The sequence below is a fragment of the Uranotaenia lowii genome, chromosome 2 (genome assembly GCF_029784155.1).
Source record: "Uranotaenia lowii strain MFRU-FL chromosome 2, ASM2978415v1, whole genome shotgun sequence".
NCBI classification, from domain to species: domain Eukaryota; kingdom Metazoa; phylum Arthropoda; class Insecta; order Diptera; family Culicidae; genus Uranotaenia; species Uranotaenia lowii.
The window spans coordinates 255,813,912-255,826,628 of NC_073692.1; the positions used below are offsets into that span (position 1 = coordinate 255,813,912).

The 12,717-nt window shown below is 35.0% G+C and overlaps 3 protein-coding genes across 3 annotated transcripts; 2 read left to right on the top strand and 1 right to left on the bottom strand.

Annotated features, from left to right (window-relative positions):
• Positions 1 to 434: 434 nt before the first annotated feature.
• On the top strand, positions 435 to 1,907 carry LOC129745673 (ATP synthase subunit d, mitochondrial). The gene is made up of 4 exons (XM_055738941.1): positions 435 to 582; positions 641 to 782; positions 1,350 to 1,653; positions 1,720 to 1,907. Exons 2-4 carry the CDS (start codon positions 661 to 663, stop codon positions 1,810 to 1,812), a joined length of 519 nt encoding a protein of 172 aa, XP_055594916.1. The 5' UTR covers positions 435 to 582; positions 641 to 660; the 3' UTR covers positions 1,813 to 1,907.
• Positions 1,908 to 2,302: 395 nt separating this feature from the next.
• LOC129745672 (DNA replication complex GINS protein PSF3) lies at positions 2,303 to 3,479 on the bottom strand. Its single transcript, XM_055738940.1, has 3 exons — positions 3,246 to 3,479; positions 3,084 to 3,189; positions 2,303 to 2,804 (listed from the first exon to the last, which is right to left on the bottom strand). Exons 1-3 carry the CDS (start codon positions 3,346 to 3,348, stop codon positions 2,363 to 2,365), a joined length of 651 nt encoding a protein of 216 aa, XP_055594915.1. The 5' UTR covers positions 3,349 to 3,479; the 3' UTR covers positions 2,303 to 2,362.
• A 2,580-nt stretch (positions 3,480 to 6,059) lies between these two features.
• LOC129745080 (inosine-5'-monophosphate dehydrogenase) lies at positions 6,060 to 9,283 on the top strand. Its single transcript, XM_055737914.1, has 5 exons — positions 6,060 to 6,321; positions 6,422 to 6,568; positions 6,949 to 7,099; positions 7,455 to 8,653; positions 8,711 to 9,283. Exons 2-5 carry the CDS (start codon positions 6,486 to 6,488, stop codon positions 8,814 to 8,816), a joined length of 1,539 nt encoding a protein of 512 aa, XP_055593889.1. The 5' UTR covers positions 6,060 to 6,321; positions 6,422 to 6,485; the 3' UTR covers positions 8,817 to 9,283.
• The last annotated feature ends 3,434 nt before the right edge of the window (positions 9,284 to 12,717 follow it).

The window sequence follows — 12,717 nt, forward strand, 5'->3', positions numbered from 1 at the left end:
AAAGAGGAGTTTTTCATGATTCAAAATCATTCTTATTCGGTCTATGGCATTGAATTTTACAGGTGATTTAGAATGTTACTCTTAAATTATTGATTTACTACTATTCAACAACTTATTTCGAAGAATTTTTATATTCAACGTATACTAAACTAAACGTATACTTCATTAAAAATTTGTCAAAAACTAAGCTCCTGTCGAAATCTAGATTATCTACCCTATTTATCAGCACGATAACGCCTTAATGTATGCAATCAGGAAGACAAAATACTATTCAGGAGTATTTGCAGTGCGCAGCAAATTTGAAACACCTTATATTATCGACAAATCAAAATTTCTTATTACAGCAAGACGTGTTCAGGATTTTTTAGTTTTGCATTTATACCGTTCAAGGAGTAACCTTTTAATCGAAAAGATTATTCTAAAAGAAACTCAGTGTTTATATAGTTCCGCTAGATACCGCAATACTAAATTTGGCAGCGAAAGTGCCAAGAAGAAAATTGACTGCGTTCTTTAATTTTGACAGGTTACATAAGGGGAAGTGTGTGGAAAATCTTGCATTCGCTATTTGGAATACTTCGTTCGGTAAAGTCTGGAAGATTTGTGATTTTCTGCTCCATTTTCTAATAATTGTCTCCGGAAGTTTGCAGCACAAGATCAACCATGGCCGCCAGACGCATCGCCCAATCGAGTATCAACTGGGCTTCCCTTGCCGAGCGGGTTCCACCGAACCAGAAGCCTAACCTCGCCGTCTTCAAATCGATGAGCGACAAATACTTGCGAAGGTAAGAGAAGAATAAATGACGGTGCTCTTGCAAAAATATGGAAGCCTAATGTTTGCGTAATCAGCGCAAAAAGATAATTATAAAAAAATACCTGAGTTTTTATGTGTTTTTGACAAAGTTGGACATAGAGTCATAAATAAAAATCAGGCTTCAGAGCTTCAGAGCGACTCTGTTGTATGTTTTAACAAATAGGTCCTTACTGGCCCTTGAAAACAGTCGGTTAAGGGATGTGTAGCCAATAGGAATATAAATTTAAAAAGCACATAAAAAAACCTAGACCTTGATTTTATTAGATGTCTTTGGTACCCAATTTGATTTCGTTTTTAAAAACACTTGAGGCTTGTCCATGAAATGATTATTTTAAGTCTGAACCAACCAAAGAAAATGAGTATATTTAGGTGAGTAATTTAACGTTGCCCTACCATTTTTATTTTACGTTCAGATGGAATAGAACCAATGCAATGTTCTATTGCGGCGAGGAGTAAAAATCTTCCATATAAAATATTTTGTTTCCATAGTTACAATTTATTTTCTAACACATTAAATTCCTCCATTATACTTGAACAGCGTACTTGCCAACCCAGAAGCTCCCCCGAAAATTGACTGGGCCTTCTACCAGAAGAATGTGCCAATCGCTGGAATGGTCGATAAGTTCCAGAAGGCTTACGAGGCCCTGCAGATCCCTTACCCGGCCGACACTGTCACCGCTCAGATCGATGCCCAAGAAAAGCAGGTGCGCGATGAGATTTCTAAATTCTGCAAGGATTCGGAGAGCCGTATCGCCGATTACCAAGCTCAGATTTCCGCCATGAAGTCTCAGCTTCCGTTCGATCAAATGACTATGGAAGATTTCCGCGATGCTTACCCAGAGGTAATTAATTAAAAAATTCAGCCTTTAACATTGAAGTAACATTCATAATCCATATTTCAATTACAGCTTGCTTTGGATCCGCTCAACAAACCTACCTTCTGGCCACACAACCCCGAGGAACAACCCATTGGAGCTCCAAATGCTGAGCCACATCATTAAAAAATTTGGATCGAAGTTCATATTTGCTCCAAGAAGTTTGTTAGAAATTTCCAGGTAATATTGAAAACAAAGTGATTGTGTAAAATTCCGGAAAAGTTTTCGTTTTTATTGAAAGAATTCATTTTGCTATGGACCAAAACTCCTCCATAGCAAACTAGCCTTAGCTGATATAACTGATCAACGCTGTATATTTGATAATTCCATACCATAATTCCTAGCGACCATACCAACTTTCCGCAGAATGGATCTGTTATTGGAAACATCCACAAAATTCTAAGATTTGTAATCCACTGCGTTGGTAAAAGCAAAGAAAGCGTTCAGATAGTTTTCTTTTAGTTAATTTTTTTGTACAGTTTACTCTAAATAGTATACAATTTATATACCTACATATTTCCCAAATTTCGAGATAAAACATCATTAAAGATGAAAATCCCTGAAAAATAGTAGTGGATTGTGAATCGCAATTTCAAAAGGGACAGTTCGAGAGAACTATTGATGAAACACAATTTATTAGTCAAACATTATTCATTTCTTCATCTCTGGCTTTCAATCATAAAGATGACTGTTGAGATGATTGGGACATTTGAGAAGCAGAAATTCCCTCTTCACCGTCTAATGCGTCACGTTTTCTCTTTCGGTGGTTGGTAACTAGTTCTGTTGATTTGATATTCACAGCCTTTTCCTGCAACCAGTCCGAAAACATTTTATGACTTCGACTACCCTCTTCGTACAGCATCCGTTCGATGTATTCCAGCTTTTTGTTGTCAGTCAGATTTTCACTGCTGACGTTGTTGCACATATCTTTGATTCCCTTGATGCGTTCCTGGGCGGTATCGAAGAGCATCTCCGCGAGGTCGTCACTGTTAGAAAATCGGCACAGATACATTCCAAGTTCGTAGTAGAATTTGTTGAGCTTCCCCAGCTCTACATAGTTGGCATCTGCTTTGTAGATTTCCTTGTAGGCCGTGGTAAAAATGTCCGGAATTACCAATCTGAAAAATTACATTAGATTAGATTTAGATAGATTTAAAAATTTTGAAGATAATTGATTTGATCAATACTTTGTGCTGAGGCATTATTTTAAATCCAATTAACCGTATTTTGGTAAAGTATGAATTGAAATTTATTATTTTGATCTATTCCTTAACCACTTTTATGTTACATGGCATTTAATTTGATTCATTTATTGAAAATACGGAAGCCTCAAAATCACATGGTCATATTTTTAACTTTAAGAGGCCAAGAACAACCCAGTAGATGAAAATACTCACTCGAAGTTAGGATTACGGTCATCCTGCTGCAAAAGATACCATAACGGAAGCTCAAGTTGTTGGTTCGGCTCCAGATGCTCAGATTTTTCCGAGCTGTCCAGGAAACCTGCAAAGAAAGTCTCAAATTATCAATTCATTACGTTCTTAAAAGTCGTTACTAACCCATTTGGTAGAGGTGATGAATTGTACGGGAAGGAATCCGTTCTTGAGTAACCATTATGTCGTCAATTGAATAATAATTAGGATAGTAACTTGGTTTATTCATTATAGAAAATATGCGTCTACAGGAGTTAATTTAACAAAAAGAATATCACTATTTTTAAATTCACAATGTTTGTTTATAAACCCGTCTTTAAATGTTCACAAATGGCGCGGTTTTTCGCACATCCCATTTTATGACAGAGAGAGAGATATAGAGATAGAAAGAGAGGGTGGAGAGAGTGTATTTCATGTCTGTTCAATCAACTCTAGTCGAAACGGGTCGAACAAGTAGAAATGGATTGACAGTTAATCACCTGTCTCTTTCCAATTGACTTCGACCGATTTCTACCAAGTCGAAACTAATCCTGCTGCCGAGCTGGATTGGTTTCGACTAGTTTCAACTTGCTCCAATGAACAACGACCTGACTAGTTTCGACCAAAACATTGGCTCGTTGAACATCTATCAGTTAACAGAAACCAGTTGAAACCGATTTTTACTAACGATTGAACGAAGCTTTCATAAACAAGGCCATTTCATTAATTTGAATATGGGTAATTTTAATACAAAATTGAGCAAATTGGTTTGAAAAGTGTTGACTTGAAACAAACTTCTATGAATAGATACATAAAAGTATTTATGGATAATATTTCAGTAATAATAGTTAGAAAGTATGCACATTAACCGGAGAACATTTTCGTAGGTAACATAATATGTAGACTAGCTCCTATTAACTCAATCCGAAAAGCTAAAACGGAACTTATGATTTCTACGATTAGCGAGTCACACTAAATTTCCGTGTACCAAAACGCGTTTAAATCGCGTCAGTCCAGCTGCACTGCTGCCAGCTGAGAACATTTTCAATCCGAGTGAGCTCAGATGTAAACAAACTGAGCATAATTATGTGATTTTGAAATAGTGTTTTAGAAAGGTTTTAAAGGTTTATTTGGTCCGTTTCTTCGGTAAGGTTGCTGTTTAATGTAAGTTTTATCAAATTCTGTTTAAAGATTAAAAATTTGGCTAAGGATATAGTGATAAAAGATGAATACATATTCATGGTTCATTCCTTCACCAAATTTAACCGTACGAAAAATATTATTTTATGATAAATTCTCTTTTAAAACCACTTTTTCTATTTAATCATCAAATAGTTAACATATTACTAGGTTCAAATCTATTTTCCACAGAATTTTGCGAATTGCTATATATCCTTTTTTCGTGACCTGAAATCTCCGTTTATATGAGTGCAATTCCATGCAATGTCGAGTGATCGGATCAATCTGTGCTCCGTCGACTATGGACAATTGTATTAGAACTGAGGAAATAAATCATCATGGTAAGAGTTTCGTTTTTTTTAATGTTTCTTAAATAAAATTATATGAAATAATCATCAGTTTCTTTTCTCATTGCACAGGAAAGGGATCAACGTTTTACCATGTTTCTCAGCTACGCTTTGGTACAAATAATTGGCTCAAACTGTGGAGTGTTAACTAACGTGCCCAATCCTGATATTTTTTTTCGTTCACCTAATTCCTTACCATATTGGTTATTCACTTCAAATTGGGATATAAATTAGGCTATCGTTAAACTTGAAACCCCAAAAATTCGCTCAAGGACTCGAGGAAAAGCTTAAGCTAAACGGTTTAGATGTGAAAATCCCAAATAAACTTGAAATCCCGGAAAAAGTCTCTGATTCCAGCAGCTTAACTTGTGGCTAAACGTTACTTCAAAGTTATAGTTAAGAAAAAGTTCTCATTTGGATCGTGATAAATAATTAAATTAATAATTTAATTCTAAGTGTTTTTTCCAGATAAGCCAAAGCATGAATGGAAAATATTATTTTTTAATTAAAGGTCATATCGGATCTACCGGAAATTTTACCCCTTTTATGACGACATTGTCATGGTGATGGTCCGTCATGATCATTTTTGTATCATATCTGAGGTTTCGGAAATGCGTGATTTATATCGGCAAATCGATTTCAACGAATATCGGAAAATAGATTTTGTTCGAAACCATTTAAATTTTAAAATAAATCATATGCAAGCGCATACAATTTGTTAAACTCCGACTATTATTTGTGCCTGTCCTTGCGAAATTTCTTAAAACATATGAAGCCATCATCATTCAAATGAAATCATTCTCATAAAGTTTACTTTAAGTACTCATATTAAAAGTTTTATTGTTTTTGTTTTTAAATTCAATGCTAATATAACATCATTTCCATAACAATTTCCTTTGTTTACTTTACCGATGATGCATATAATTTAATCGAATCATATCCAAAAACATACAAAATGATGCGAAAAATTAGCCTACTTCGAAGACGATTTCACACAGGTTAGCAGCTATATAAATACAAAACCCTATTACTGGTGATTGTTCAACTATCTCTCTTCAATATAAAGTAGAAAAAAGTTGAACATTACTACTTTTTTATTGATAAGTTCACTATTTAAATAAGGTCTATTTCATGATCAAATTATCAGCACTCACTTTAACCGCACAGTACTCGACTAAACTTAGTTTAATAAAATAAAAGCGCAATGCTAAAAGATTTTTGAAGCTTCATTAAAACTTTTGTAATCATCAGTTTCTGCGAACTAATTTGTATAAGCTGAAAAATTCAAAATTGAAATCGCACTTTTTATGCAACTTTTGTTTACGTTTGCCTTCACTCTATTCAGCTGTCAAAAATCAGTGGGCCCGACCCGAAAAGGGGCAAAAGCGGCAAAAGGTAAAAAAGCAAATTAATGGCCAAGTAAGTTGGTATCCCTCTTTCAGCTGTCAAATATTTTCACGGCTGCTGTTCGGTCAGTTTGTGGCATGCATTTTTGGTGTACGGTCACGATTCCGGAGGGACGGACTTTTATATTTTCCTAACCTCGATTGGATTGAACATCAGTGCAGACGAGCAACAATTTTTCGTCAAAATTTACCGGTGTAATACTGCTCTGGATTTTGTTTCGAACGTGACCGCAGCTTCTATATCTGGTCAATATTGAACAGAATCATTTTCCAGGAGAATTAACTCAGCTGGTAAGCTTTTTGCCGGCACATCCTTTTTCCACGTGTTAATAGTTCTAGTATCTAATATGAACTTTATTTTCCTTTCCGAATCTTATTACATTCATATCAGCGTTGGCACTTACTACAAGGCATCTTTAAGTCGTAAATTGATACCATCGAGAAAGAATTCAACAATGGCCATGGCGAATGGAGTCAATCTTCAGGACGGACTGTCCTGCGAAGATTTGTTTAAGAACGGTGACGGATTGACATACAAGTAAGTTCATTTTAATTCGCGGTTGCCCTAATTAGCTTAACTATGTTAGTGTTTCTCAAATCTATTTTTTTTTAAGTTAAAGGCACTCAAGTGCTATGATCGGGATGTAAAAACCTATTGAACTGGCCAGGCCGAGATCTTATCTTGCCTCCAGCATGTGTTCTAAGATTCTTAATAACTTTGAAATAGTTCATCTCAATGATTCGTATTTTAAGGTTCATACCAGAAAAATATCAATAAAATATTTGAAAAACACTAGTTTAACTAGCTTTTTTTATAAGGCTTCTTTGTCAGATGGTCAGATGGATAATTTATATATTTGTGTATGTATAATCATATCTTGTTTTCGTCCTGTTGCATCTACGTATTCTTCTTTTCAGCGATTTCATCATTTTGCCTGGTTACATTGATTTTACTCCCGACGATGTGGATCTTTCTTCACCTCTGACTAGAAAAATTACACTACGTGCACCGCTCGTTTCATCGCCTATGGATACGGTTACCGAGGCAGATATGGCCATCTCTATGGCGGTAAGTAAATCTTAACAAGTAATTTATAATTTATTAACTTTAAAATAGCCTGTCAAGTGTCAGTTACAATAAACTATTAGTTCAGGTTAAGGATATAGGCATCTTGGATAAAGGCGAAACCTAAAAAATTGATAATAATTATAGATAATAGAATAAAATAAGGTACTTAGTAGTTGTAGAATATTTAAGTACCTATCTAAAAATAATACTAATAATTTCCCATGGATTCAAAACATGAAATCTTAAATCCCATATTAGCAAACTTGATAGTACAAAACGATATGTATTTGTTAAGTGCTTTACGTATACTAAGTAGCATTCCATTACTAATGTAATTTTGAATTCATTTCTTCAGCTTTGTGGGGGTATAGGCATCATCCATCACAACTGTAGTCCAGAATTTCAGGCAAATGAGGTGCACAAAGTAAAAAAGTACAAACATGGTTTTATCCGCGATCCGGTTGTCATGAGCCCAGAAAACACGGTAGCTGATGTGCTGGAAGCCAAAAGAAAGAACGGCTTTACGGGATATCCCATCACCGAACATGGACGATTGGGGGAACGCCTGATCGGTATCGTAACCTCGAGAGATATCGATTTTCGCGAGGAAGATGTAGACGTCAAGCTACGAGATATTATGAGTAAAATTGAAGACATGGTGACAGCCCCAAGCGGAGTTACACTGCAGGAAGCCAATCACATTTTGGAAAAAAGCAAAAAAGGTAAACTTCCAATTGTAAATAAAAACGGCGAGCTGGTTGCTCTCATTGCAAGAACTGATTTGAAGAAAGCACGAAGTTATCCCAACGCATCCAAAGATAGTAATAAACAGCTATTGGTTGGGGCTGCAATTTCTACCAGAGAAGAAGATAAAGAACGATTGGAGTTGTTAGTTCAAAATGGAGTCGACGTTGTAGTTTTGGATTCTTCCCAAGGAAATTCTATATATCAGATTGAAATGATAAAATACATTAAACAAAAGTATCCTGATTTACAAGTTATTGCTGGCAATGTTGTAACTCGTCAACAAGCTATGAATTTGATCCAAGCAGGGTGTGATGCCCTTCGAGTGGGTATGGGCTCTGGCTCTATTTGTATCACCCAAGAAGTAATGGCATGTGGCTGCCCTCAAGCAACAGCTGTGTATCAAGTAAGTAAGCTTGCTCGCGAATATGGAGTGCCTGTAATTGCTGACGGCGGTATTCAGAACATTGGCCATATCATGAAGGCTCTTTCTTTGGGAGCTTCATCTGTTATGATGGGTTCATTGCTAGCTGGAACTTCAGAGGCTCCTGGAGAGTATTACTTCAGCGACGGAGTTCGCCTGAAGAAATATCGCGGAATGGGTAGTTTGGAAGCAATGGAACGGAAAGATGCTAAAGGCGCAGCTGGATCGCGTTACTATCACACCGATATTGATAAGTTGCGTGTAGCCCAAGGAGTCAGCGGGAGTATTGTCGACAAAGGATCAGTTCTACGATTTGTCCCATATTTGCAATGTGGTTTACAACACAGTTGTCAAGATATCGGTACCAAGTCTATAACTAATTTGAGGTATAAAATTGTTACATTATTTAAAAGATGAATATTAATTTTTATTTTTTTCTTCAGGAAAATGATCTATGAAGGTGAGCTTCGTTTCATGAAACGCACTCATTCAGCACAGGCTGAAGGAAACGTGCACGGTTTATTTTCGTATGAGAAACGGCTGTTTTGAAAAACTTCGTATGGTGAATAGTACTTTCGGTTGAAGAACCAAACAGTAAATCATCTTGTGAAACTCACCGAATTGTTTAGCACCCTAATTTGCTTATTAACAGTACTTTAAGTCAAAAGTAATTATGCTATGAAAAAGTCAAATGTGTCAAACAATATCTCAGATAAAAATATTCCAGCTAAAAATGATGAATGTTAGAAACATTGAAACAAAATGAAAATCTATGATGATCAAGTGTCTAGTTTTACCCAATGAGTGTTTATGTAACAAAACTGTGAGAAATTGGAAAATCCCTATAAGACTTAACTTATGAAAAACGATTGGTTTCAAAATTGAAATGAAAAAATCCGTACGTCAAAATATAGGAGGAATTACCACAAAACTCTTAAACAAGTTTATTTTTATAATCATGTTTTAAACTATGTTAGATTACTCAAAGAAAATAAAATAAAAAGTCATATTAATTATGTGTTGTTTGGATTGTTGGTGAACTTTCTTTGTTGTGAGACCCGAGAAAATGTACATAGAACTCAGTCGTAGCTGAAAAATAGATTTATTTTATTGTCTATTCGCTAGTGGATATTCTTATATTTCAATAGATTATGCGCTTAAACGGGTTATTATTATAGTATCCGTAAAACGGAGTACCTAGCTTCTAAAAATGCGTTTCGCTCTTGCTGAGTAGAATGGTTATTATTTGTCAACTCAAAAAAAAAACAAACAAAAGCTACGTTACGTTGATACAAATTTTGATCAACATTTTTTCTTGTACCGAAGGGGACATTAAAGAAATGAAATTCTTCCCTGAATGTCACCGGCACCAGCAGATATTACTTTAGAAGAGACTCTTGAAAATCAAGATGTATTACCCGGAAAATGGTGGAGATACGTCGATGAGATTTTTGTGTAGTAAATAAACATTTTCTTGAAAAACTTCTAACATCCATAAATGGTGTGTATAAGAATATTAAATTCACTTGCAAAATAGAAGAAGACTGGAAATTTCCTTTCCTGGATATCCTGGTAAGAAGAGATGATGGCCTATTCAAATTCGAAATTTATAGAAAGCCTACAAATACCAAGAGGGTAATACCGAGCACCTTCAACCACTCGTTCCAGCATAAGATGGCAGCGTTCCACCACATGATCCATCGAATGAATTCTTTTCCTCTCTCATCTGAAGGAAGAGAAAAGGAACTTCAATATATTTTCCAAACGGCTATTAAAAATGGATACCAAAGTAGATCCATTCAAGCCATCATAAGGAAAAAAGAAAGTTTGCTTCAACGGAAATCTTTCACTAATTTAACCCCCATTCAGAAGAAGTTTCAACGAAGGTCCAAAGAGTTCAACAGTGTCTACGCAGTTGAATCACAGACTGTGGTTGAATTGCGACAAAAGTTGACAAAGTATTATATTGAACTAGTGTTCACTAGCTCAAATAATCAATTGAAATCCAGTGGATCTCCTTCATAGATCTGGCGTGTATAAAATCAGTTGTTCCAACTGTGATAAGGTGTACATTGGACACACCAAAAGGAAATTGATTAATAGATTCGAGGAACACATGGCTATAGCTAGATCTGACTCAAAGAAGAAAATCCTTCCTTCACAGAATCTTAGATCTGCAGTAGCATTACACATGTGTGAATCTGGTCACTCTATTGATCGAAGAAATGTCTCGCTGATTCGGTCTTTGAATAGAAATTCACTTAAATTGGATGTTGCTGAAAGCATTGAAATTTTCAAACAAAAATCAGTTCATCTCTTAAACGGAGACACCGGACCAGGACACACCTGGTTGTTCAAATTCTTAGGTAAAAAGAAATACTTACAATAATTTACCTGACAACCGTCACAAACGGGTAGAAAATAATAAAGAAAAAACCCAAAATAGGGTAGGTAGACCCAAAAAAAACAGACCACGGCACAACTGCCGAGCATTCGGAGGTTTTTGCCAGTAGCTTATTTAACTCGGATAATATAAGGGAGAAAAACGATACACATTCATCAATCGAAAACGCTCACTGAAGAAGGTAGTAAGTTGCTATAGAAATACCGATATCTGAACTTTTCATTTACCGTGGTTGAATTTAAAGGAATCTTTCGATTGCTTTGATTCAGCGGATTCTACCATCAATCAGTACTAGTACCAATCATCCAACTCGTTACAAAACCATGTCACTCGAAGGCCATGACCAGTAACCTACCTACTGTTTTTCGCCTAAATTTTGTTGATTCAATAATACAAACCTTCTATGTACAACAAGGAGTCGATATCGGAAGATAGTAAGTAATCGTAATTAAAATTTCGTTTAATTAAATTTAAATTAATTTAAAATTAATCGAATTAAAATTTCGTATTGACGTCCCTATCTTAGGAGATAGGGGCACGTCCCTATAGAACTAAAAATAATTGAGTCAAAGAATGGCAATATACCTACCCAATAGATTTTTTTTATTTAGAACAGTTTTCCTAATTGTAGATTATTGACTGTTTTCATTTTCAGCAAATCCGGCAATCGGAGGATGATCGGATCTAAAAGTTAGAGGAACCCAAAACTGCAGCCCTAAATTACAATGAATGCCCGCCCAAGCAAAGATTGAATTACACACCTGGTTGCAGAATGTATCCTAACAGCAACATTACCAAGTTATAGTAGTAGGATATTCGCCAGTATGATTAGGAAGCAGATTAGTAACACTAATGTGTAGTGCAGTTTTTTTTTCAAATTTTTATTCAAATTAGCGTCTTACAAAATACATATAAAAATGGCAAACAATTCAACATTTATTAGAATTAAATGAAATGAAAATATATTGAAAACTAATCTTATTTCTATTTAACACTCACTGAGCATTATACTGCCATAGATCTACTGTCAAATCATTTATATGCGCATTCTTTTTTGGTTCCATATTCTTCAACTTGAAGTTAATAAATCATTTAGATAGCTTATATTTGATGTTGTGACATGTTGGTAAAGTGTCGTTGATAGAACTACCCATGATTGATAACAATGAATCTACTAAGTTGATGTTTTTAAGATTTTTAAAATTCTCTCTGAACAGGAGCTCCATTTTCAAGAAAAATGTAAATGTTTTCTCATTCACATATACAAGAGAGTGTCCTGTATAATACCTAATGGTTATAAACTTTGTATAACTCTGTTCGAAAGGTTTATCAGAAACGCAATTTTTTATACAAATTTTACATTGTATAGATCTTAATACTTTTCGTACTATAGCTCTTGCTATATGATACAATACATTTAGCTCAGATGGGTTTAGTTTCTTAAATAAAGTGGTCTCGTCAATGACATCAGTTTTTGCCACAATTTTTGGAACAGCGTTTGAATTGTTATTCGAAACTGTTTTAATATTTTCCGAAAAATTCAACAACCATTTGCGATCATCTGAATCGTAAGACGAACCTTTTACTGCAGATAACAGTTGAGAAACGCATATACTTTTTAGTAGATTTTTGAATTGCAAGGCTGATGGCTTTCTTTGTCGCATTCTTATTTGACTGAACAAATTTTTTATGCAGTCTTGAGAAAATCTAGCAGTAAAAATAAAATTAAATTTTTTAGTGTCTAGAAAATACTGTTACAAACGAAGGATAGAATTAACGCTTAAAATAATTGAAGCTTGCCTGGAAAACTTGGCTGCAACTTCCAACATGAATAGAGTAAATAAATGTTCGGAAATTTTTAAAAAAAGTTAAAACTGCGTCGTATGCTACCATGTTAGCTGCAAATAGAAAATGTATCAGACTAAAGAATGCTTAGGCGATTAATTTTTACCTTTGCTTAAAGCTAGAACATGAGTTCTGTTGGTGGAGAGCAAGAACCATTTTGCCAAACATTCTACAAAGAATGTAGTCGTCAGAACTTCAGGA